The sequence below is a fragment of the Benincasa hispida genome, chromosome 4 (genome assembly GCF_009727055.1).
Source record: "Benincasa hispida cultivar B227 chromosome 4, ASM972705v1, whole genome shotgun sequence".
NCBI lineage: Eukaryota > Viridiplantae > Streptophyta > Magnoliopsida > Cucurbitales > Cucurbitaceae > Benincasa > Benincasa hispida.
The window spans coordinates 8,373,852-8,399,664 of record NC_052352.1 but is presented as its reverse complement, the minus strand read 5'-3'; the positions used below and the strand labels follow the sequence as shown (position 1 = coordinate 8,399,664).

General features: G+C 31.0%; 4 protein-coding genes across 8 annotated transcripts; 2 read left to right on the top strand and 2 right to left on the bottom strand.

Annotated features, from left to right (window-relative positions):
- Window positions 1-1,070: 1,070 nt before the first annotated feature.
- On the top strand, window positions 1,071-6,610 carry LOC120075099 (abscisic acid 8'-hydroxylase CYP707A1-like). Its single transcript, XM_039028271.1, has 9 exons — window positions 1,071-1,291; window positions 1,374-1,695; window positions 1,986-2,138; window positions 2,273-2,527; window positions 2,964-3,053; window positions 3,201-3,279; window positions 5,072-5,178; window positions 5,695-5,813; window positions 6,096-6,610. The coding sequence occupies exons 1-9, from the start codon at window positions 1,101-1,103 to the stop codon at window positions 6,190-6,192; spliced, it is 1,413 nt and encodes a 470-aa protein (XP_038884199.1). The 5' UTR covers window positions 1,071-1,100; the 3' UTR covers window positions 6,193-6,610.
- Window positions 6,611-14,193: 7,583 nt separating this feature from the next.
- LOC120076458 (photosystem I chlorophyll a/b-binding protein 5, chloroplastic) lies at window positions 14,194-16,267 on the top strand. Its single transcript, XM_039030293.1, has 5 exons — window positions 14,194-14,658; window positions 14,750-14,862; window positions 14,946-15,050; window positions 15,822-15,910; window positions 15,988-16,267. Exons 1-5 carry the CDS (start codon window positions 14,311-14,313, stop codon window positions 16,119-16,121), a joined length of 789 nt encoding a protein of 262 aa, XP_038886221.1. The 5' UTR covers window positions 14,194-14,310; the 3' UTR covers window positions 16,122-16,267.
- Window positions 16,268-16,353: 86 nt separating this feature from the next.
- LOC120076460 (thioredoxin-like 4, chloroplastic) lies at window positions 16,354-19,360 on the bottom strand. Of its 3 annotated transcripts, none has more exons than XM_039030294.1 (4): window positions 19,229-19,360; window positions 18,528-19,034; window positions 18,378-18,431; window positions 16,354-16,695 (listed from the first exon to the last, which is right to left on the bottom strand). In XM_039030294.1, exons 2-4 carry the CDS (start codon window positions 18,972-18,974, stop codon window positions 16,576-16,578), a joined length of 621 nt encoding a protein of 206 aa, XP_038886222.1. In that variant the 5' UTR covers window positions 18,975-19,034; window positions 19,229-19,360; the 3' UTR covers window positions 16,354-16,575. The 3 variants fall into 3 exon arrangements, with proteins under 3 accessions (XP_038886222.1, XP_038886223.1, XP_038886224.1); XM_039030295.1 differs by having other exon boundaries at window positions 18,528-19,025; window positions 19,229-19,352; XM_039030296.1 differs by having other exon boundaries at window positions 18,528-18,994; window positions 19,229-19,348.
- Window positions 19,361-21,007: 1,647 nt separating this feature from the next.
- LOC120076652 (protein WEAK CHLOROPLAST MOVEMENT UNDER BLUE LIGHT 1-like) lies at window positions 21,008-24,456 on the bottom strand. Of its 3 annotated transcripts, none has more exons than XM_039030534.1 (4): window positions 24,296-24,456; window positions 23,702-23,983; window positions 23,420-23,599; window positions 21,008-23,086 (listed from the first exon to the last, which is right to left on the bottom strand). In XM_039030534.1, the coding sequence occupies exons 2-4, from the start codon at window positions 23,921-23,923 to the stop codon at window positions 21,218-21,220; spliced, it is 2,271 nt and encodes a 756-aa protein (XP_038886462.1). In that variant the 5' UTR covers window positions 23,924-23,983; window positions 24,296-24,456; the 3' UTR covers window positions 21,008-21,217. The 3 variants fall into 3 exon arrangements, with proteins under 3 accessions (XP_038886462.1, XP_038886463.1, XP_038886464.1); XM_039030535.1 differs by having other exon boundaries at window positions 23,732-23,983; XM_039030536.1 differs by lacking the exon at window positions 23,702-23,983 and having other exon boundaries at window positions 24,296-24,453.
- Between the last annotated feature and the right edge of the window lie 1,357 nt (window positions 24,457-25,813).

Sequence of the window (25,813 nt, the reverse complement as noted above, 5' to 3'; positions counted from 1 at the left end):
TTCTTGACGTTTTCTAAAACGTCAAGAAAAGTGACACTTGACATTGAAAAAAGATCAAGAAACATTATTTTTGTAGTAGTGCAATTATATAGGTAATTTCAAATAGTATATTTAAAAAAAAAAAAAAAAACACATACAAACTTGACAAGCAAAACGTTTCAAGTATTTATTAAGTTGTCAATTTTTGAATGTCAAGAAGAAATTACATTTGACAAGTAAAAACTGTTAAGTTATGAAAACCTTGATCCATAATAAATGTCAAGAATTTAGATATTTGACACTTAAAATAAGTCAAGAGATCTCGTATACTTGATAGTTATAACGTATCAAGTAAATTACAGCTTACACTTTTAGTCAGTAAAAAATTTTCTCTTATTCTTGATACTAGATTACTTAAAATTTTTAAAAACGTCAAGCAACAATGATACTTGACTACGAAAAAACGTCAAGTAATACAATTTTTGTAGTAGTGATTAGGTACTATTCGTTTCTTTTATGTTTTAATATAAAACATAGGATAATGACAAACTTAATTGACAATACGACTAATTTAAGAGTAATTGTCTTAAATGACAAAACTATTAGAAATATTTTTCAAAATATCACTGTACATGAATAATAAATATTGATAGTATTGGTTATAGAAACTAATGGGGATGTCTACTAATATCTATTACTGATAGATAATAATGTTTAGTTATATTTGTAATAAGTTGACTCATTATCCTATATTTAAAAACAATATAAATTTAAAATGTTACTCGAGTTAGTCTAATGGATGGATGATTAAAAGACCTAAATTAATTTTTTCCTAAAAAGTGTAAAAACATAAGATATTTATTTTAAAGGAATAAAGAGTGATAAAAAACCAAAAGTGGTTAACATTAAAGAAAAGAAATGGAAAATAAAGAACATGTCGATTCCAATTTGTTAGGATGTGTATGAATCTTAAGCTCTCTCTCTCTCTCTACTCTCTCCCCATGCATACTTGTCACCAAATCTTTGGACGACATTTGTTGCTTGTCTTCTCTCATTTCCTCTCCTATATAAACCCTTGCTTTCTCCCCCAAATTCTTCAAATCCTTTCTTTAACTACAAAAATGGCTCCATTTTTTTTACTCATTTCCTTTTTTCTTCTTCCTCTTCTTCTTTTTTTCTTCCAAATTCATAAGAACAGTAAGTTCCCAAACAAGAAACTCCCTCCTGGCTCAATGGGTTGGCCTCTAATTGGAGAAACCTTTCATTTCTATTCTCAAGATCCAACCTCCTTCTTCCTTGGAAAACAAAAAAGGTTCCATGTATTTTTTATTTTAATTTAGATTTAACCGTTATCAAGAGACAACCACATTCACTAAACAATCTGTTTAATACAGATACGGAGAGATATTCAAGACTCACATTCATGGGTGTCCGTGTGTGATGTTAGCGACGCCCGAGGCGGCTCGGTTCGTGTTAGTCACACAAGCTCATCTCTTCAAACCTACATATCCACAAAGCAAAGAGCGACTAATTGGACCATCGGCTCTGTTTTTTCACCAAAGTGAAACCCATTTGCGGCTTCGTAAGCTAATTCAAAGCTCCCTCTCGCCGGACCCTGTTCGAGCCTTGGTCCCTGACATCCACGCCCTAGCCATCTCTGCATTGCCCTCATGGCTCAATGGCCATCTCATTAACACTTTCCATCAAATGAAGAAGGTGAGTTTCAATTTCTTCTCCTTCTTATTTTTTATTTTTGGTTAATTTTCAAAAGAATTGTATTAAAAAAAAAAAAAAAAATCTAAATCACACTTGGGGCAGAGATGCTCTGTATACCAAGACAAAAACAGAGCTTTCAATAAGTTTTGTGTTCTTAATTGAATCAAATGGGGACCAATTATTTCTTATCAATGGTTTAATTTTAGTATCTTTTTTTTTCCCATTCTCTTGCTGACTTTCATAGCCTTTGTTTTGTTGTCGTTGTCTCTTTGTTTCTTCACTCTCCAAAGTTCTCTTTTGAAGTCGGAATTTTGGCAATTTTCGGGCATTTGGAGGACACCAAATACAGAGAAGAACTAATGACAAACTATTCCATAGTGAATAAAGGCTATAATTCTTTCCCCACCAACATTCCCGGAACGCTTTACAAAAAAGCACTTAAAGTAAGTCAATTATAACCCAAAAAAAAAAAAAAAAAAGCACATAAAAGACATTCCGATTCTCAACTGAATTATTTTTGTTTTCTAAGAATCTTAGTTTCCCTTTTTCTATTTTTTTTTTCCTTTTGAAAAAAAAGGCAAGAAAGAGGTTGGGAGAGATCATAAGCTGTATAATCTTAGAAAAAAGGGAGAAGAGAAAGCAATTAGAGGAGAAGAATCTATTGGCTTGTTTGCTAAAATGGAGAGATGAAAAAGGAGAAACTTTAAGCGATGAACAGATCGCCGACAACATTATCGGAGTTCTCTTTGCTGCTCAGGACACTACGGCCAGTGTTCTCACTTGGGTTGTTAAATATCTACATTACAACCACAAAGTTCTAGAAGCTGTCAAGGTAAGTCACTACCGACTTTCTGTGTGCTGTATTTTTAATCTTCAAATATTGCATAAAAACATAGCTCAATTGATTAATGTATTATATTTTGATGAAAAGGTATGAGATTCGAATTTTACTTCTACATGTTATTGAATTTTGAGTGAATGTTGTAGAACGTGAATGAATGATTAAGTGTAAATTAAATTATAACAAATTATTAGATAACTAATATATTTGAAATAGAAGTATTGTGGTTTGAAAAGTGTTATCACGACTTTAGTGATGAAATTTCAATCTTAGACGTCATTGAAGTAGGAAAAAAAAACATTAGAATCTGGTGGACTTTTCTTTGTTGTTGTAATACAATAAATGTGGAAGTGAGGCATGAAAGTTAATTGAAGATAATGAACATTAAACCTATTAATGTATAATGGGAATTTACACGTGGTTGTAGGTGGAACAAAAGGCAATTGAAGAAGGCATTAATGAGGGGTGCCGACCAATGAGCTGGTCTCAGACACGAAACATGCCGTTTACCAACAAGGTAGGAGCAGGCCGGATAAACTCAACCAAGCCTTTCAAAATTAATTTATAAACTCAAATTAGGGCTTCTTCTTCTTTTTTCTATTTATAATTTTATACCATTCATTGTTTGATCAAAGTTATTTGTGGGTTTTAATTGGGAAAACAGGTGGTGTTAGAGAGCTTCAGAATGGCGAGTATTATATCATTCACTTTTAGAGAAGCTGTGGCAGATGTTGAATATAAAGGTAAGATAATCAAAATCATGCCTCTAAATTTTAAACTATGTAGCTGCAACATTGAACTATAATCTGTATTTGAAGTAATTATAAGACTTAGATTATTTTAGTCTCATTTAATTAAAATAAGAAATGACGGATAAGAGATTGTAAATACTATAATAAAGAGAGATTTAAAATGATTATAATATAGTTAATTGTATGCTATAATAGTTGAAAACACCAATTATTATAATTGGAAGCTCGAACCTATAATAACCCATTTAACTCAATAGAAGCTAGGGGCCCAAACGACTCTAAAAGATTATAAATATAATTTAGAAAGTGTCTAGTAGATCATTGATATTTCAGTTTTGTATCCAATAGGGTATTGATCTTTAAAATATCTCATAGGTTTTCAAATGATCAATTTTGTGTCTAAGAGGTTAATGGAATGTTCAAAACGTTTAGAAGCTAGGTAATCTAATAGATATAAAATTGAAATTTTAAAGAACTTTGAATATTTAGTAGGTGCATGCAGTTTAAAAAAATATAGAATAGGTCAATGATGTGTTAGATACAAAATTAAAACATTAAAGAATTATTTGACATAAAACTAAAAGTTTAAGGATCAAATAGATACCTTTTAAAACTGAACTTGATCAACGTTTGTGTACCTACTAAAACATAATTTAAAGTTTAGAGACAAAATAGACAAACTTTAATGGTGTGTTTGATTTAAGTTTTTTAAGTGTTTAATTTTAAAAATAAGTCATTTTAAAAATAAAATTAGAGTGTTTGGTAGCTACTCAAAATAGCTTTTGAAACGCTTTCAAAATTTATTTCAAACAAATTTTATCAAAAGAATTTAAATAAAAATGAATTTTTAAATTTTTTTTTTTTCTCTAAACAATCTAAATGGACGCTATAATTCAAACACTAATATTGTAATTTAATTTAAAAACAACCCTAAAATAACATGTAAAATTTGAAAATAATGTACATTAAAATTTATCTCATGAGTATTATAAAAGTGTTCTAGATTTATACTTCTGGGACTAAAAGCACTCTAGGTACTAGTTACAAGCACTTCTAATGTTATCCAACGTGGTAGCTTTTTAAAGATGATTTTGAATTGGAATTGATTTTTCTTCCCCTCCTTTTCATGACCTATAAAAAAAACTTAAATCATCGATTGATCCAAAAATTTAAGTTAATGAGGGAAGGAATTTAATTATATTATTTAACATTTCTCTCACCTCTTTGGACCACCTGCTCTTGATACCATCTTAAATTATAAATTGACCTAAAAGTTTAAGTTAGTGGGTGAAGATGAATATAATTATATCATTTAACAAAGAGATTTTTCAAAAATGTCATTCTTACTTAATATCTTTTGATAAAAATGGTTTAAAATATACTTAAAAGTTTTTAAAAATCTATTTTAAGTTATTGCCAAACACTCCAATTTTGTCTACGGTGACTTATTTTTAATACTAAATGCTTTAAAAGTTAAACCAAATACACCCTTAATTTTGGTAAAAATGTTTTTTTGCCATACTAAAAACAACATAAGGTGTGATATTTGCACAAAAACCTAGTGATCTAATATAGTGGACAATATGAATATAATCTATATCTATATAGTGTAGAGTATATTAATTTTTTTTTTTTGTCATTTAGCATCCAACAAAAGATTAAAAAAAAAATTATATGTGGAATTTTAGGTCTTACTTTGAAAGCTAGCAATTAAAGAAAATGTTGGAACTTTTGGTTTAAAATAAGTTTGATTCCTCACCTTTTTTTAATTTTTTCTGAGCAGGATATTTAATTCCAAAGGGTTGGAAAGTAATGCCTTTGTTCAGGAATATTCATCACAATCCTGACTACTTTGTTGACCCTCATAAATTTGATCCTTCAAGATTTGAGGTATATTTGAATTAGCCAATATACTTTTTTTTGGCTTATCATACCAAAAGAAAAATTCTTTTGTTTTCTTTAAGTTTGATGTTAATGTTACCTATAAAATATCAGCTCTGACTTATAATGAAGATAAGCTTATTTTATCTGAAAACACAACCTGCAAAAATATGGGCAGCTACATTTCACTTTCAAACTCCCAAATTTTCATCATTTTCTATTTAAGTTTCATCATTTTTTTAACCAATAGAAAGTTGAATTCATCTAAATCATAAGTTACTCATTTAATTAATATTTTTTTTTTATCATATCCCTAATATTTTATATCTTAGAATAAGGGTATGTTTGGTGGAATTGTTGTGTGACTTAAGGAGTTGGTGGATCCTACTACTAAAAAAAATCAATTTTATATCTTATCAACTTTTTACACGATGAGCCTTAAGAATTCAATTTTCTATATTTCATAACTCATTACTCTTTACTATTCCACTCCCTACTCCTAACAATTCATGTATATGGATACAGGTTGCTCCAAGACCCAATACATTCATGCCATTTGGAAGTGGGGTCCATGCCTGCCCTGGAAATGAGCTTGCCAAGCTTGAAATCTTGATCATGATCCACCATCTAGTCACCAAATTCAGGTCCTTCATTTTTCTCTTTTTTAACCTCTCAAATCAAGAACTTTGATTACAAAATAATAATATAATAGTAAAAAAATAAAACTCAAAATTTTATAGGGTAAAGATTTACAATTTTGTGTAAATAGATAAGATATTTGCCAAAATCAGCCTAGCTTGTTGTACTAGAAAAATACAAGACGTTTGTTACTCTTTTAAATTATTAAAAGAAAATGTTATAATTAATTAAATAATATTTAGATTAACCCCTAATCTAATAAACCACAAATGGTGTTTGTTTTGCAGGTGGGAATTGGCAGAACAGAGAGATGGGATTCAGCATGGGCCATTTCCAGTGCCTATAAATGGGCTTCCCATCAGAGTCTGGAGATTATCCACTTGAAAGTGGGCCACATTTCACTAGAGCCCAAATGGGCCCTCTTCACGAAAATGGGCCTCACTTGAGTAAGCCCAACAAGTTTTTTGTTTTCTTTTTTATATAAAAAAAAATCCCTTCTCTCTTTTTCTGTCTTTTGGGTCCTCATGCAATTTGAGTTTGGCCATTTTGGCGAGTATCAAGTTAGCGATCCATCCACCCCGAAGCAAATATGGTGGCTTTGGTGATATAATATATATATTTTTCCTCCCAAAAAATGGGCCTTTCACTTATTTTCAATCCCATGTAATTTGAACTCAAAAAAAAAAAAAAAAAAAATGAGAGTAATTTTCTAGAAAGCTCTTCAACAAAAGTATTAACAGAGCATTGTTTCTCCCAAAGGAGATTTTTTACTCAATCACATAATAAAATTCTTGAGTGTGTTTCCATTTTCTTTTTTTTTTTTTTTTTTTTTTTTTTTTTTTTATTCTTTTAGATTTTGTGGATTTTTAGTTTATCAAGTTATTCTTTTATCTTTCCTTGTTTTTATTTTAGTTTTCATGTTATTCTATATAAAAGAATGCATTTAAGGAAAATAAAATATAAAAAACTCAATACATGAAATCTTTGACATCAACTACTGGAAGATTGAAGTTTGGGTTCAGGGTGGTGTGGGTTAGATTGGGATGTGTTGAATGACTTTTTAACTCAACCAAATTATCCGGTTTGTTAATTTCTTCCACTCAAATAACCTTTATTTAAAAAATGAATCAAACTCAACCTAACCATGAAACATTCAGGTCGGATTGGTTTGGGTTAATCTAATTATTTATTTAAATTTATGTCCTAAAAAGAAGTGAGATGTTAATACGAAAAAAATTGATTTAATTTTTTCATATATTGAATAACAATTTAAACATAATTTCAATGTATATAATAATTTTTTTCTTTCCAAAGTACTAAAAAATTAAAAAAGAAAAATAAAACTTAAATAAATATATGTATATATCATTGTATTATAAGTTAACATATATATATACATATATATTATAAAGTTAACAACAAGTTCGGGTTGATTCGGGTTTGTTTGTATTATTTTAGATGAACCCATGAATCAATCTCATTCATAAAATTTTTATTTATTTGAATCCAATCCAACCTAAATGTGTTGATAAGTCAATTCAAATCGTATGGTTGGATTGAATTTATCGATTTTTTTCGGATCATTGAGTTTTTTGAACACTCATAATTGAAGGTTACTTGAAAACTTTATAATGAAGCTAAATTTAAGTAAAAATAGTCTATCTTGTACAGTAATGTAAAACAACTCTTCATTTTGTATACATGATTTTTTTTTCTTGATCCTCTACACACAAAACCATGTTTTGTAACCGTTGTTCTTAAAAATTGGAGATAAACCATAAAGATTCTCAAGTATAGAAGAAGTAATTTCACAAATGATATAAATTCAACCTTGCAAATATTATATTTTAACCTAACTCTACACCCAAAAAAATTGATCATATTAATAATTCATCCCAACAAGACCGTTAAAAATATGAGAGACAAATTGATTACGATTTAGTTCGAGATTATTCTAACTTTTAAAATAATTACTGTAAGTTTTTGTTTTTGAAAAATCAACCGTTAAAAGAAGTAAAATAGTTTTGACAAATTTTAATTTTAAATTAGAAAAAGTAGTTAGGATATTAGATAAATTAATATTAAATTGGTGTAATTTAATTATAGTAGATTTATTATTTTAATTCTTTTCACATTAATAATTAATTTATTTTTATTATAAAAAGGTAAATATAATAACCCTTTAGCATGTAATAAATAAACTATTATTTTTAATTATCATAAACTTTTAAAAGTTAGAAAATGTAACCATTTTTATTTTCTTCATATTTTCATTTTTTCATTTTTTTTATAAACAAAAACTATTATATATATATAATATATATATATATATTGTTAATAACTACTTGAAGAGAATGATAAAGAGGGATTTTATGAAAAATTAAGAATTAAATAGTAAGACAAATATTTTTTACTATAACCAATAAAATTTGTAGTTTTTAATTTAAAATAGTTAAAAGAGGTTTAGTTTTTGTTTAAAGATCATTTTGTCATAATTTAAACATTATTTGATGTTTGGTTAATCTCTCTAAAATATATGAAAATTTTAATAAATTTAATTTTAAAAATTAAGATTATATTTAATTTTAAAAGTTCAGTACAATACATGTAAACATTTTAATTTGAAAAACTAATCATTTCTTTTAGAATTTAGCAATCTCAATTTTCCTAATTGTTTTTGAAATCTTTATTCTAATTTCTAAGTAGAAAATCAAGATTCTTAACTGACTTATGAACATGTGTATGATTTAAGTCTTTAAAGTTTTTTTTTTTTTTTTTTTTTTTTTTTTTATATATAAAATTTACTTCTAGATTTGTCTCTTTAAAAGATCTTGTACTTTTTTTTCCTAAATTTTTGCTATATGAAATCTTTTTTTAGTTAAAGAACATAATCAAAACATTAATTTCTTTTTCTTTTATATATGCATTTCACATCTACATAAAAAGAAGCATATGTTTGTAACCACAACCCTCTGAATAGTCACATATCATCGCATTATTTGCATCAATTGGTGCTCATCAAACACATGCATTCGAAGAGTTGCATCTCGCCAACACCAATTGTACTTATTTTACATAAAACTTTAATTTTTAAATGTATAAATATATTTTGTGAATTAAAAATTAGAAAGGTTACATATATTATCTTTTGAATGGACACCTACAACTGAAAAGGCTAGTTCTATCGATAAAAGGGTAACATAGTAATAGGGGTGAGCATTAGTCGATTTTGTTCTTTAATTTTTTTTAAAAAAAATTTGTTGATTTAAAATTTTCTCAAACTAACAATGATCAACCCCTCTGCTTCTCCGACTGACTCACTTCGGTTCGGTCAGTTAGCTCGATTTTTCGGCCTATCATGCTCACCCTACATAATAATTTACTAAAAATAAAAGGAAAAAATAGGTATATAAAATTTATCTACTTCTAGCCCTTTTTATATATAAAATATATTAAAAGAAAAAGTAAATACGAATCCTGACAAATCAATGTAGATACCTTGTTGTCATAATGCTTGAGATGCCCAAAAATCCTATCTAAATATATTGATTATTCGCTTTTCTACATAGAATCAAATGAAAATGAAAATTATTCCTAAAAAAATATAATCAAATGAAAATTGCTAATAAAACACACAAAAATGTGTATCTAAAAAAAACAAACAACAACAACTAATTTGTGATTCCAACACTTTCTAAAACACTTACAATGTACCTACACAACATAAATTGTAAAAATTGCACGATCATTAACATTTTCTTCAAAAAATTGTTGGAATTCAGAAACATGCAGCGGAAGAAAATATGATCATTAAGCATTCTAATTCCTTAATTTTGACATTAAAATAAGCATGTTCATAGGGTATAAGATGATTTCAAGAAACACGTACCTTTGAAGAATTCCTCTCCGATCCAAGCTGCTCCTCATGTATTCTCAGCTCCAAACTTTTAGTGAATCACCAAGAGATTTTCTCTACTATTCTCAGTCTTGAATTCAAGTGGTGGAACTAAAAAATGGAATGAATTTGTGAAGGGAATAGGATTGGGTTTTGTGAGGAAGATGAAGAATGCTTCTAAAAACTCTTTTTCAACCACCAACCAGAATTTCATTAGCCAAAATTGGGAGTTATTATCCTTCACTTACATGCAAACACTGAAGTATCTTACTCCATGACACTTCAATCAACTAAGATAAATGGGCTAGGTGTAGTTACAAGGAGAACACCTCTTACTTCAACCAAAATTGGGAAATTCCCACTTAAGATTTCAAAATTCAATTTTCATTATTTTGTTTGATTTTTAATTAATTCTAAATTAATTTAAAATAAAAAAAAATAATATTTCAATTTCAGAAATTGAAATAAGATGAAGATCAATTTTGATTTTTTTAATTAATTAAATAATAATTTAATATCAAATATTAAATTAATTACACACCCAACTTTAAACATGAATCCTATTCATGTAATTAATATTTAAATCAATATTTAAATATTATAAACTCTCAAATTTCATTCAAATTCGATAAATTAAACGTTAATTAATTATGATATAATTATACAAACCCTAATTTGAATTTGAACTATTCAAAATCAAACCCTAAACTCAATTTGAACACTTCAATTTGAAATCATCCCAAATTCACTCAATTTACTAATTCAAGATGTTCATGTTTTACGAGCTATTAGAGGAACTTTATGGACCTACAGATCATGAGCTCCAACGATATGAGATTAATTGACTAAAACTCTTTACACTGAATTAATCAGTATTCGTTACTATCGAGTCATATCACTATAACTCGATAATTACACTCTCTTCACTGTAGATATATTTGTGTTCACTTGATTTAACCATAATCAGTAAGTCGACACTTCACAGGTTGTTCGTAATAACGGTTGGGTCAAATGCTGTTTTACCCTCAAAATTACGTCTTACTCCTTAAGTTCCATTGATCCTCTAATGAACAATTGGTTTGTGATCCAATCACTAAACCGGATCCCTTTGGGGCTAATGAGAGGGTGGACCCCCTTGTTCAAGACCTAGATTCAGTACTTAAGAGAACAACCTTCCTCCTATCCCTTAATTGGGTAGGTGTGAATTCCATCTTGTACCCAATGTCCCCAACTATCTACCCGATCTTACCTCTGAAATAGGAGGCTTATTGAGCCCGTATTATTGAGCCAACTCTCACCTATACAAATCTAAGGATAATCTCGAATAAATAGAAATTCATAATTAGCTCAGGATTAAAATCAAGTTACCTATGTCATCTAAGCGAAATAGTCAGTCTTAAACAGTAAACGACGTTATGAAGTAAGAGTGACTTATTTCTTGGTCCGATCGTACACAAACTCATTGCATAGGACGCCCCCACTCCTCATGTCAATACATGAACGAATTAGGACCACTTTGTTTATAGCACCTTACAAGACATACAACCCAACAAAAATAATTCGAAAAAAAATAAAATAAAAGAGAGGAAAAAGAATATGGAATTATCATTTTGAAATTCAATCTTAATGTTTTATTTTGGAATTGCCATTCGGTCGAGTCAATGGTAGCATAGATTTTAGAGTCACGTGCGCTCTGATCCCATTTCAATATCTAGTAATTTAGAAATAGTTACTTATAAACAACTAACAAAAACAAAATCCTACAAAGACTTAAATAAATAAATAAATAAAAAAGTTAAGGTCGTTATTGTAGAAGAAATGAAGTCTCTTTGTAGAAGATTGTTTTGATGAAAGGGTTTGATTGATGAGGTTTCCGCTCGGAAGGTTTTAACTGAAGAGTAATAAATAGAGACAAAATGAGAACTGTTAAAAATTGTAAGGGCAAAAAGGAAAGAGAAAAATTCTTCTCTTATTCCCCTTTTTAATATAGTATAGATAGACCAACGATCTCTTCTTTCTTTGGTATATTTGCATTAGGTTTAGCCTATGTTATTAGTAAGAAGGTGATCCAAAAAAGGGACGAAATATGTGTGAGATCTTGTGTGTCAACTTGCTAGCACAGACATAGGACATACAAATTAAACGAAATTGGAAAGTCAATCAATCATTGGTTAATCCATTTATTGTTTCAACTTACAATCAGTCAACCATGTCTGAGGTTCTTACTGTCCGAGATATTGGAACATGCTCCTGTGTGAATGTGAATACAAATGAGATCTAATGCGTTTAACCATAGAAAAAAGTGTACTACAAGAGATCATATTCCCTTTGTTTACCTTTAAAATTTATCTTTGGAAATATTAGTGGATTCCATCCTAAATTTTTGAAAGCATGTTAAAATTTTAACTTGCTATCTAAATTTGACAAATTCTCCAAATTTAGGCCACATTTACCAAATCGAAATGAGATTTTATTTATGGATGCATCATAGTAGGCTTGAATCACAAACACAATTGGATTGATTTCGATTAAGTTTACCTAGAATTATTAATCTGTCACATTTTACTATTACCATTACTGTTACCATTACCATTACCGTTACTGTTAGACCCTAACGGCAATGGTCAATAGTAATGGTAAAGATAATAATAAATAGCAAATTCATAATTTTCATATTGTTACCGTAACAATATTTGTTACGGTAACGATAATGATAACGATAACGATAACGATATAACAATATCAGATACACAAAAAATGATTATATTAATAATTCATTCCAAGGAAACAATTAAAACATGAGAGGCGAATCGAACACGACTTAGTTCAAGATTGTTGTAGCTTTTAAAATAATTGTTGTCCACTTTTGTTTTTCGAAAAAATAGCTATGAAAGAAAGTAAAATAGTTTTTGATAAATTATAATTTTAAATTAAAAACTAGTTAGGATGTTAGATAAATTAATACTAAATTAGTGTAATTTAATTACATGAAACATAGTAGGATTATTATTTAATTATTTTCACATTAATAATTAATTAATAATTTATTATAATATATATTTTTGAAAATCTTACATGATTTGAATTTCAACTAATTTTGTTTAATCTAAATTATTTGATAAAAGTTCAAGAAATTTGATAAGAGTTCAAGAAAAATAATTATTATAAGAAAATTGAATCAAATAAAATTTAAAATATATGTGAAAAATATATTAATATGGAAAAATATTAATATAATATATTTATTTAAATAGTCAAGAAATTAGCAAATTTTTAGAAAAACTAATCTAAAAGTTACTACCATCAACTTCTCCACATTAGTTAGAATTTAAAAAGCGATTCTCTTAGATTAATTAATAATTTGATTTACCAAACATTAAAGTCAATTAAGATTTTCTCAAGATCACTTTCTATAATTACAAAGGCCATCTACCCCTCATTTGTAATAATAGACCAACAAACTTTTCTTTCTTTGATATATTTGCATTAGTTTTAGCCTATATTATTAGTAAGAAGTTGTTCCTAAAAAGAGATGAGATATGTAGAATTTGTACGAATGATCCAAAAATTGGGTCCAAAATGTCAAATGACACGAATTTTTTTTAAAAAAAAGCCAAATGACCCATTGCTAATGTCAAATCCAAGTGAAATTACCAAAATGAAACCCTCGCGCATGTGGAATGACCTCTCGCTCTCTCGTTCCTTCTTTCCTCTCTTAAATTGCTCCCTTCCCTCACAGATTTGCTGTTTCATCTAATCTCGCTCTTGCTCTCGCTGTCTCGTTTGATCTTGCTCTTGTCCGCCCTTCGTGATCTTGCTCTGCCTGAAGTTGTGTAGGTGTGCCCATCTTCGATTGATGAGGAGGACGAGGTCGAGGATGAGGAGGAAAATAAAGAAAAAAAAGAAAAAAAAATAAAGGAAAAAAAAAGAAGAGGAGACGTGATCTGGGGAAGAGAGTGAAGAAAAAAATAAAAAGAAGGATAATAACATAATTTTACTTATCTATGACAGGTCATTTGACATTTAAAAAAAAAAAAAAATTTTTTGGCCATCTTACATTTTATGCCCAATTTTTAGATTATCAAAAAAATTATTCCATGAAATATGTATGAGTTGTTGTGTGTCGATTTACTAGCGGAAACATGACATACAAATTAAATGAAACTGGATAGGCAATCAATCATTGGTTAATCCATTTATTGTTTCAACTTACAATCAATCAACCATGTATTTAATTTTTATTTTCCGAGATATTGGAACATACTTTCATGTGAATGCGAATACAAATGAGATCTTATGCATCTAGTAATAATAAAAAATTCGATTACGAAAATATCATATTCCCTTTGTTTACCTTTACAATTTATCTTAAAAAAAAGTAGAGTCCATCCTAAATTTTTGAAAGCATGTTAAAACTTTTCATCTATGTAAATTTTGAAAATTTTCCAAATTTAATCCAAATCATGGGCTGAATGCAACTCAACCCAAAGGGGAAAGTCCACAAAAACTCAATCCATCAGAAAAGCAAAGACCAGAGAGAAATAAGAAGAAAGAGGATAACACAACAAGAATAACAGCAGCCACTGCAAAAAGCAGAGGACAGATCCATGGCGGTTTCAGTTTCAGCAGCCACTGCCAGAGCCACAGCCTTCCATCTGCAGCCATCTTCTTCATCTTCATCTTACACCCCTTCATTCAACCCTAACCAGTCCCTCCGGCTCCGATCACCCTCCCGCCGCACACTATTAATAGCTCAAGCCCAATCCGAGCACCGCCAAACATGGCTCCCCGGCCTCGACCCCCCACCGCATCTCGACGGAACGCTTGCCGGCGATTTTGGATTCGACCCACTTGGGCTTGGCGAGGACCCACATAGCTTGAAGTGGTACGTTCAAGCAGAGCTTGTTCATTCTCGCTTCGCCATGCTCGGCGTCTCTGGAATTCTTCTCACAGATGTCTGTAGTGTAACCAATTAATCTTACCTCTTAATAATTTCACAAAATTGGATGCCTTAAATTAAAGATTGATCTTCTTTGTTTGTGGCAGTTGCTTCGTGTTACAGGGATCAGTGAATTGCCGGTTTGGTACAATGCGGGTGCTGTTGAATATGGATTTGCAAACAAAGAAACTCTCTTCATTGTTCAGCTGCTGTTGATGGGGTCCTAATTCTTCCTTATCTTCCATTTTTCTTTTTTAAGTGTGGCTGTATTCTCACCTTTTTTGCCTTTACTTGGCTTTGAAGGTTTGTGGAAACCAAAAGGTATATGGATTTCAAAAGCCCTGGATCTCAAGCACAAGAAGGAACTTTCTTTGGATTAGAAGCTGCTTTTGAAGGTCTCGAGCCCGGGTAATTTACATTTCTCTACAAATTCTTAGAACGTTGGATAGAAATTGTAACCTGAAACAGAGTGGCGATGTTGATAATAACGACGGAACCTTCACCTATCTTCACTATGACATGATATTGTCAGTTGACACTCAGGTTTTCGTTCATGTTGGGCTTTGCTGTAGGTATCTTGTAGGCTTGACCTCCGACCCACTTCTCTTTGGTTTAGTTCTCCAACTAAACACAAAAGGAGTAAGGTCGGTCTAGCCTTTGTAGACATCGAATGGACTATTTATAAGCCTGTTCTCTCGATTAAGTGTTAATATTTCTCCTTTTGAGACGTGCATTCCTCTATGCCTTCCTCCCGACATCCTGTAGACTTTGGGTCTTGTTTTGTGCAACCCTTTAACATTGTCTATTTTAGGTATAACTCATGGATTTTCTTTTGGAACTGCCAAAAGATCTCATACCAATAAAGATAATTGTTTTCATTTATATAGTCATGATCATTTCCTTCTCTAACCATTAAAGGACTTTGTTTACACTCGTAATAGATGTTTTAGTCTCAATTCTATACTAAGCATGTCGTAGCATTCTTAAATTCCATTTTTTATCTAACATTTTGACACAATTTTACTTCAAAATGGTGGATGCCCTTTTGATTATTGAACTAATTAGAAGAGGGAAATCTAAACTTTACATTATAATTTGAAAAGGGAATAGTTGTTATTTCCTCTTGATTCTTGAACTTACCTCATGGATTAAACATATTTAAGGATTATTTACTTACAGATATCCTGGGGGTCCTCTGCTGAATCCTCTTGGCATTGCAAAAGATATCAAGAATGCCCATGAATGGAAACTCAAGGAGATTAAGAATGGTTAATTTTTTCCCACTCACATTGTCAAATTTTCGTCTTCGTCTTCTTAGACTGATCTTTATTTCTTCAAATTCCAGGACGGCTTGCGATGGTCGCCATGCTCGGGATCTTTGTGCAAGCTTATGTTACTCATACAGGACCAATAGATAACCTTGTGGAGCACCTTTCTAATCCATGGCACAAGACTATTATCCAAACCCTTTCAAGCTGAAGTCCTTAAAGAAAAAGATGAGAGTCTCTTTACTCAATGAGCAAAATATAACATGACATTGGAGATTTATTAGCCAAAATGAGTATAGATGAAAGAACAAATGACCTTGTAATATGATTTGATCAATACGACCGAATTTCCCTCGAGATCGGTGCTTCTTTTAACACTGTTTCTATTTTTGTTATTGCTGCTGCTTCATATTTCAAATAAGAGATTAAATGAAAGCACAAACTATAGAGAAGGTTTCATTGTTTGAATATCTTCTAATATTTGAAAAAATTACAGAGACAAAACCACTGATTCTTTTACACAAAATACGATCATCAAGAATATGATTCCTCCCAAGAACTCACATCATCATCACATAAAGGGCAGGATGGAGTTTGAATCAGATTTATGGTTTTCTGTGCTATTATTCTACAAAAGGTGCAAGTCCAGAAGAATAATCATAAAATCAAATTTGAAGTGCAGAAGATGAATATTTGCTTATGGCTGTAAGAATCCTCTCTTTATCTCTGGTAGGAAATGCTTCTAATAAGACCCCATCTTTATAGAAGTGAAACAGTGGCACTGTCTGCGATGCAATCATCAAATTTCAACCTCAGTGAACAAAAATGCAAAAACAATACTTATTAACATAAACCTGAACATTTTAGGAGCTTAACTAACACAAACATGAACATTTTAGAGACAAAATTGTAAATTAACAAAAAAGGATTATATTGCAAATTAAGTCCTTCAACTTTGATGCTTGCCTATTTGATTCTTAAATTGCAAAAATGTGTCTAATAGGTTTTAAACTCAATTTTATGTCTAATAAACTTTTGAATTTTAAAAGCTAACTAATATGCTACCTAAATTTTCAATTTTATTATTATTATTATTATTTTAACTTTAAGAACTTATTAGGCACATAATTAAAAATTTAGCATTTTATTTGACACAAAAAAATACCTATTTTATGTCTAGTGGTATATTAACTTCTTAAGAAATAATTCAAATACGCCAACTATAGATTTGACACAAAATTAAAAGTCGGTGAACTTTACTATACACCTTTGTTTTTTTTAGCATATTAGACAAAATTAAATAAGAGAAAAAAAAATATTTTTTCTTTCACTTGGATGCATGAATTTTGAACCTCAACAATCTTAACCCCTATAAGGCTTGAGTCTCTTTTTTAGTCCCTTACTGGTAATACATTTGGTCCTTCGTTTATCTTTCTTTTATGAAGAATTGACTAGACAATTTTTTTTTTTAATTGCAATTTTAGTCACCATGACCTCAACAAACTTAAAATTTACTTTCCTATGCTTTATAATTAGAATTTAGTTCGTATGATTTGATAAAACATTTATAAATAGTCCCTAAAGTAGGGACTATTTTTTTTTTAGAAATTTATCAAATTATAAGAACTAAATTTTAATTGTTATAACCTAACTTTTTTCAAATCATAGTGACTAAATTTGAAATTTAACTACTTTTTTAAGGTTATTTTCAAATATAAGAAATAAGTCAATTTATTTACAAATATAACAAAATTTTACTGTAATGACAGTGGCAAACACTAATAGATATCTATAAGTTTTTATCACTAATATTAATAGTCTATCAGAGTTTATCACTATCTGTTACTAATAGATAGTGACGTTTTACTATATTTAAAAATATTTCCAGCAGTTTTTTTTTTTTTTTTTTTTTTTTAATTTAAAACAATTATCATTTTCTTAATCATGGTGATGTTTAAAGCTATATTAATTTTACATTAGTTATGTTGTTGATGCAGCCAAAATATAATAATATTATTATTCTTAAAAAAAAAAGTGACTGAAAATATTATAAAAGTTAGAATCGTTCGTTTTCATCTTTTTCACACCGACGAACCCACGAATGAGGGGAAGCCTAGATTTCCCGATCTCCAAGCGACGCGATGATTGCTGACTCTATTCTACCATTGTAAGATCAGTTCCGGCCGATCCATGACTTACGATGACATTCGGATTCCTCCAGGCATTTGGAGGAGGAGCGGCGTGCAAAATCGTAGGCGATTTGACGAAGAAGACGAAGAAGACGAAGAAGAAGAAAATGGAGGGGAAAGGTAAGGCATGTGAAATCAAGGATGAAATTAATCTAGAAGACGTAATCTCTCAAAAACGATAAGAGTTCCCCAAGATACCAAAACCAGTTCAAAAATCAAAACTTCAGTTCAATTCAACACCACCCAGCATGGCAGTCAAGAAGAGAAAAGAAGCTTACCTTGATCCTTAGTCGTTCAGCAACCTCAGATTGTTCATCATATTCATCCATGACCTGAAAAACCACATCCACATTCAAAGAATAATTACCATTCCGTGGTGGAATGGAAATCATTTTCCCCAAGAAAACATGGCTGATATAAACACTCACATTATGCTTCAGGAATATAACCGGCGCCTCTTGATCACCAGACCCCTTGCACAATTTTGCAAACCCTTGTTCTATATATTTGCAGCTCCCACAAGATGTTCGATAGAAGTCCACAACCACCAAAGTACCGTTTTCCTTTGCCCTGTCTAGAATTTTAAGGAACTCTTCATCCGTCTTGAATTCCCTCACACAGTCTACAGGGCAAAGTTCATCATCATCATCAAACAACTCCCCCTGATTTCCAGCCGTAACTCTGATTTTACTCTTGAACAACAATTGCTGTCTTGGAACTTCGGGTCTTGTAATCGACAATCGAACGTTTCCTTTCTCTGACGACAACCAGCGGGGAATTGAAATGGGGATTCTCGATTCGAGTTCTTCATTTGGATTTAATCCAAAACTAATTAAAGCTTTACATTGCAGTACATTCCGGTTCTGCCTTTGCATTGCAAAACTCCGATTTGGGTCTTTTTAAGTGAATGAACTTCAATCAGAAAGCTAATAAAACTGAGGAATATATCAGATTCGGATGTAGCACTCAATACAGTATTTCAAACCCATGAATCTTATTTAACATTAATCAAGTTAAAGGAAACAATTTCGATCATCGATTCATAAAGTGGATGAAAAGTAACTGTTAAGATAATGAAGGGTGTAAAAATTTGAAGGGGAAAGCAACAAATGATGGTCCATTGGCTTACCTCCGAGCGGGAAGAAGAGCAGAGGAGCAGCTGCGAACGAGAAAATGACACGACTCCACCATTATCTTCTTCCTTCGTTTGCCATTGATTTTCTTTCACGTGGGTTGTTGTTGACATGGCTTGGTTTATCGGTTTCTATTTGAAAATCTGATGTTGGAGCCAGCCCACATTTGGAAGCCCAACATCGAATTGGATAGCAATATTTTATCATTTTCAATTAGTATTAAACTTATCATTTTTCCAATAAACTTAGAAAGAAAAAAAAGCCATGAAGTTTACTAGGAGTTTAGGGATGTTAAAAAAACCCGATGATCCAAAAAAACCGATCAATCTAACTCAATCCGTGTGGTTTGAGTTGGGTTATCAACTCATTTAGGTTGGATTGAGTTCAAATAAATGAAAATTTTATGGGTTGGATTGGTTCATAGATTCACCTAATATAACATAAACCAACCCGAACTTATTATTAACTTTAAAAAATATTTTTTTTCTTTTATAACACAATTATTTATACATATATTGATTTTAATTTTATTTAATTCCAATATTTTTTGAATAATTTATTCTTCAACAACTCTTAGAAGTAGTTTCTTTACACTTTAGAAATAAAATTTTCACTATATAAATTGAAATTGAGTTGTTAATCTTAATTCAATATATGAAAATAATTAAATTATATTTTTACATATTTACGTTTTGTTTCTTTTCAGAATAAAATTTTAAATAAATGATCCGATTAACCCGAACCAACTCAACCCAAATTTTTCATGGTTGGGCTGGGTTCATTTTTTAATAAAGATTATTTGGGTTGAAAAAATTTGTAATTCAAATAATTGGGTGAGTCTAAAAAGTCTTTCAACCTAACTCATGAACACCTCTAGTAGACATTATAGTCTTACTTATGGATTTTGTAGACATTTGAAAACATTGTTGCCTATATTTTGAATTTTATAGACATTCTTGTGAGTTTTGTTATAATAGATTTTGGATATCATTCTTGTGGATTGTGGAATCTTATGTGCTTTTTTATTGGCGATTCCAAACTTTTTTTTAAGGGAACCGATGGAACCGAACCAACCCAACTCATTTTTTATGGGTTGGTTTGGTTCGGGTTTATAATTTAACAAGGGTTAGTTTGGGTTAGGAAAATATACAAAACGAACCATAGGTTGGGCCTAAAATATCCCTAAACCCAACTCAACCCAATCCACGAACACCCATAAAGTTTACACTTTATTTAAAAAACACTCCAATTCTTTTTTCAAAAAGAGTTAGTAATAGTATCCTTGCAGAATGCGGACATTTCATAAACGTTTTGAAAACTAACATTGAAGTAGAAAGTTGTTAAAATATGTTGGGTAAAGATTGAGATAAAAATGGTAATAACAACGACCTAATGCGAAAATTGGAACTCAAACACTGCTACAATGTTTCATGACACCAACAAAACCTATTTCATGTCCAAATTTCCATTCAAAACTCTTAACAGTTTTAAAATATTTATGAAAAGTCATATCATTACGTCGAAAAGAAAAGCATTGTTTTTGAAACATATGGAAAGTTCAATGATATTGTCTTGTAATTTATCTCTTAACTTAGCATCGGCACAAGACAAGTATAACCAATCCGAGTTAGCTCAATAGATAGGACTGTTTTTCTTTTTCTTAAAAAAAAAATTATTTTTTTAAGAGTACAGACTGGCTTACAATTGTTTTAAATACATTCTTACATTGTAACCTTGAAATATAAAGTTTTGTCTTACACTTTTACAATTGATCGTAGGTACTAGCTAACCTTGTGATATTGAATTTATGTTCCAAAGTTTTCAAACCAGTCACCTTCATGAGAAGATCAATCCATATATCATTGAATAAGTTCAGAGGGTAGAATATTATGAAGACAGAGGGTGAGGAGCTAAGCTAGTTGAATAAAGAGATTCAGATCGCATAAATGTATTAAAAAGAGAGTCTTGTCAATGAGACTAACATGTTATGTAGCTTTATGTCGACTTGATTTTGGTTTGCCTAACAATGTTAGCATTTTGGGGAAGAATGACTTCTTCTTTTTCTTTCCATCCTTTGTTTCTGATAATGATTCAGTTCTACCCAAGCCTTTTGTTGTCTCTTCCTTTGCACTTGGCTCTTGGGGAGCAGGAGAATCTGCTTCCTCACTAGTTGTTGATTCTTTTACCTCAAAGCTTGTCCTTGGACTTGTTGTAGGAATTACAACTTCTTGGCCAGATTTATCATCCTTCCTTTGTTCCTCTTGTTCTGCCCTCCATATTCTCAACTCTTGTTCTATTGCTAACTTTCCTTCCTCGGCCTCGCTCTCCTTTTCCATTGCAGCTTTCAGCGCTTCCTGTCTAGCAACTAGTTCACGACTAACTTCTTCAAGCATTTCTTGACTTTTTGCCTCGGATTCCTTAGCGATCTCAATTTGTGAAATTGCTTCTGTCACCTTGATTCTGGCCTGCTCCTCAGCCTCACGGGCATGTTCACTGAGTTCGTTGTATTCCTCTAGTGAAATAGTTACCATGGTTGGTGAATCTCCTTTTGTGGTTTCAGTTGGATCACTCTCTTGTAGTGCTCGGATTGCTGATAATGCTAACATTTTGGAAGCATTGGAAGCCTCAATCTCCTTCTGAGCTGCAAGTAATCTACTTTCAATTGCTTCTGATTCTGCCTTTGCTTGATCTGATTCTATCTTTGCCTTCTGCAGGTCTTCACGAGCCATTTGAACAATTAGCTTGGCTTGATCAGCCTCCTCTTTTGCTCGATTCAATTGATTGGTCAGGTCTATGCTACTTTTTTTAGCTTCTTTTACGTTTCCCTGAACAACAGCTATTTCTGACATGTTCTTATCTAATTCAGCTTCAAGTGATTCAGCTGCGTTGGAAGGCCTGCCTTCCCTCTTCTTAGTGGTGGCCATAGTAGATTTCTCTAATTCAAGCTCTGATTTTAGTGAAGTAGCAGCCATCTTCAAGCATTCTACCTCAGCAATTGCTTTCTCTATGTTGAGCTTTACTTCTTCCAATTCCATCTTTGTTGAATCAACCGCTGAAATTGTTTCGGTATCTGTTTTCTTCACAGTTTCGGCAACTTCACCTTCCAAGACCTGTTCATCACTTATCTCCTCCCTTAATACCGATTCCATATAGCCCATCATTTCCGCTTTCAAATCCGATAACAAAATTGAGGCAGTATTGACTTTCAATTTAAGATCTTCAATTGACATAACTTGCAAATTTAGTCTACAAAACTCCTCTTCTGCGTCGATGAGCTCCTTCTTCCATTTCAAACAATCTTGCTCTTTGGCTAAGGCTGCACCCATCCTTTGCTCTTCTGCTTCTAAATGGGCAGCTTGTGCAGACTCCAACGATCGCTTTAAAGCGACCAGCTCCATAGTCAGCTCCTCTAGTGCCTTCTCACCTTCCTTAGATGCAGCAAGAGCATCATCAGCAGTTTCTATAGCAGCATCTCTCTCGCACACTAAAGAATCAAACTCGTTACGTAGTACTTCCAATTCTTCTTTAATAGATTTCAATTCTGAAACTGCTGCAGCGTGCCCGGCCATGGCCATCTCAAGCTGTGCCTTAGCTAGAGCATCATCATTCTCCTCAGTGGTTCCTTGCTCCAACTCCTCTAGTCTCAGCTTGGCAAGTTCTGAATCTTGTTTTGCCTGTTGCTCTTCTGTTTGAGCAACCTCTAGTGCAAGCTTTAATTCTTCTATGCGTTGTTTTGTGTTTTCGAGTTCCTTCAACACTCGGAATTCTTCCTCCACAGCTTTCTCTGACCTTTTCCTACAATGAAGAATCTCCTCCTGCACGTCCTCAAGTTTTTCCTCCACTGTCTTACTTCTCTGTAGAAGCAGGAAACATAATACATATCAATCGCTTTAGAACTATTGAAAGATCCTTATGTTAAGGAACAAGCCTGAATTATATGCAATCTGATAATCAGTCCACAACCAATAAGAACAAATTCAATTATCTTTCTTCACACATTGAACAAAAATTCTCTTGAGTCTGTGGTTACTAGGCAGTAAGATAAATAAGAACATATTCAATCATCTTTCTTCATCCCTGACTCTCTCCCAACCAAAAAACCATTTCCAAAGTTCCATAAAATGGTCATTCTATGCACAGAAAGGAAAACAAAGGACATTAAGAAGTTAGCCAAAAAACATAAATACCTCCACCATAGAATGGACTCGACGAGCTTTCCAATCAACAATCCCTCCAAATTTAGAAACGGCTGCTTTTACAGATTCAATAGGTGCCTTAGTTTCAATAAAGCCTCTATTTAAAGTTAAACCACCTTGCTTGTGATTTTTAGGAGAATGAACTTCCATCGCAACGTGATTGCGCTTTTCCTACAACAGAACACAATCATCAACAACAAAAAGAAAAAAAACCATTTTCAACATCATGGTTTAGAAAATCAAACACATTAGAAAGAGAAGACAGAAGGGTACAGTGATTTTGTTGTGATCACAGACAATTACTTCAGAAATTACAGAAGGTGGATCCTTGGAATTAGCAAAGAATTTAGGACTTTCAGAATAGATTACTCCATTAGCAACAGGAGCAGAATATATAACCCCATTAGCAACAGGACCTGTTGGACCTCCACCTTCATAATCTATCTTTGCATTACAAGCAACGAGAGTGGGAGCTTCACTTTCAGATCCTGTCATTTTTAAATCCTCTGTCTCTGTTGGAGTTACATGTTGAATTGAATTGCCACCATTGAATCACTACATTCCCATTCAAAGAAAAGTAGAAAATGACAATCCACAAACACCAATCCCCCCAAAGAAAAAAAAAAAAAAAAATCAGAGAAACCCCATTGAACAATTTATCTATAAACTCCTCATCAAATTTCAATTAATTGTTATTCTCAATTTGATTTTACCAAAACGATGAAACCCAATGAACATAATGGACATTACTCTACAATGAACATAATGCATCTACAACAAGAACTATCAAATTCAAAGTTTCACAAAGAGATTGATAAACTAAAACAAGAAAATTAAGAAAGAAGAGGAGAAATTAGAGAGACGTACCAGAGAGGAAAAATGGAACTGAAAATGAAACTGGATGAATCGGAAATGGAAATTTAAGGATAAAAATTTTTATAAAAAAAGAAAATGAGGTGGAAAATTGAAGCCTAGAATAGAATGAATAAAAATGGGAGGCAGTTTCCACCTCATCCTCTTCCCATGGACATCATCCATTAGAGTCTCTCAGCCCCTCTCTCTATATTTCTTTTCTTACTTATTTTACTTGTACACTAAGCTTACTAATTTAATTATTATTATTCAATCCACAGGTGTTACTAAATTTAATCTACATTACATTCTCTTATATTTTTAGTATGTACATATTTTCAAAACATTTACTTTTATCTTATCATAATTTCGATCTCGTTATCGGTCGAAAGTAATCTTTGTTTTTGGGTAAAGGAATTAATAGAAATAATTAGAAGTTAAAGTTGGAAAAACGTTTCCAAATAGGAAAAATGTCAAACTATTTACATAAATAACAAAAAGAATATTGATAGACACTAATATACTTCTATCAACATTTATTAATGATAAAAACCGGTAGAAGTCTAAAATAATCGAATTTTGCTATTTCGTGTAAATACTCTTTCTTATTTTTCTATTTTTAAAATTTTGTTTAATTTAGAGGTCTAAAAACCGTAAGTCAAATACGAGTTTAGACTATTCAAACTCAAATCTACTCATCACAATAATGTTGCAGTTCTTTTTTTGTTGGGTATTCAAACTTAATTCTCTTACTCCTGTTACTAACAACTTCTTCCTATTTTTGTATATTGTTTATACAAATTAACATGGATATGTTTTTATTGGGAAAAAAAAATTCAATTTTTTTCAAGGAAAGGAGATCAGATGCCATATTTGGAAAATAAATTTGCAGATGTATCCAAAATATTTTAGATAATTTTTCTTTTTTGCGTCTTTTATCATTAGTTTATCATTTTTATGATCTATGATTGATATATTACTTCTACGTTATCAATAATAGTTTGGTATAGTAATTTATCACTAATAAATATTGGGAGTTGGTTTTATTCCGACTAGACTTAGAATTAACTTGTATCATATTCATAAGACTAATATTGTTGTTTTCAAAAGTATTTATAAAAATATTGTTGTTTGAAAACTATTTATAAAAATATTGTAGTTTTTTTTTTTAAGTTGTTGAGTCTTCAAAATTCGACCTACATTATATATATATATATATATATATTTTCCTCTAATTCGACCTCCATTTTTCTATTTTTTTTTTAAATTTTCTATTATATTATTATTTAGTATATTCCACTTTACATCATTTTATTATTTTATTAAAAAAAATTAAAATAATAAAAAATGATATCTCATAAAAATAATAAAGTGTAAATTAAAATATCTCATTTATATAAAAATAATTACAAAAATCAATGTGTCCCACAAGGCGGACGTCGTCGATTTTGAGCTAGTTATCGTCGTCGACCTCAAACTTGAGGTTACTCTGGTTCTCTTGATGTTGTTCTGATACCTTTGCAGGCACTTCAT

Excerpts from the sequence above, each read along its gene's own strand:
- LOC120075099 (XM_039028271.1), top strand. The coding sequence starts at position 1,101 with ATGGCTCCATTTTTTTTACTCATTTCCTTTTTTCTTCTTCCTCTTCTT. Across the intron at positions 2,139-2,272 it reads TTTACAAAAAAGCACTTAAA|GCAAGAAAGAGGTTGGGAGA; the intron begins GTAAGTCAATTA and ends TTGAAAAAAAAG. Across the intron at positions 5,814-6,095 it reads CATCTAGTCACCAAATTCAG|GTGGGAATTGGCAGAACAGA; the intron begins GTCCTTCATTTT and ends TTTGTTTTGCAG.
- LOC120076458 (XM_039030293.1), top strand. The coding sequence starts at position 14,311 with ATGGCGGTTTCAGTTTCAGCAGCCACTGCCAGAGCCACAGCCTTCCAT. Across the intron at positions 14,863-14,945 it reads GTTCAGCTGCTGTTGATGGG|GTTTGTGGAAACCAAAAGGT; the intron begins GTCCTAATTCTT and ends TTGGCTTTGAAG. Across the intron at positions 15,911-15,987 it reads ACTCAAGGAGATTAAGAATG|GACGGCTTGCGATGGTCGCC; the intron begins GTTAATTTTTTC and ends TTCAAATTCCAG.
- LOC120076460 (XM_039030294.1), bottom strand. The coding sequence starts at position 18,974 with ATGCAAAGGCAGAACCGGAATGTACTGCAATGTAAAGCTTTAATTAGT. Across the intron at positions 18,432-18,527 it reads TTATATTCCTGAAGCATAAT|GTCATGGATGAATATGATGA; the intron begins GTGAGTGTTTAT and ends GTGGTTTTTCAG. Across the intron at positions 16,696-18,377 it reads CTGAACGACTAAGGATCAAG|ACAGTGCCACTGTTTCACTT; the intron begins GTAAGCTTCTTT and ends ATTGCATCGCAG.
- LOC120076652 (XM_039030534.1), bottom strand. The coding sequence starts at position 23,923 with ATGACAGGATCTGAAAGTGAAGCTCCCACTCTCGTTGCTTGTAATGCA. Across the intron at positions 23,600-23,701 it reads GTGATCACAACAAAATCACT|GAAAAGCGCAATCACGTTGC; the intron begins GTACCCTTCTGT and ends GTTCTGTTGTAG. Across the intron at positions 23,087-23,419 it reads GAGTCCATTCTATGGTGGAG|AGAAGTAAGACAGTGGAGGA; the intron begins GTATTTATGTTT and ends CTGCTTCTACAG.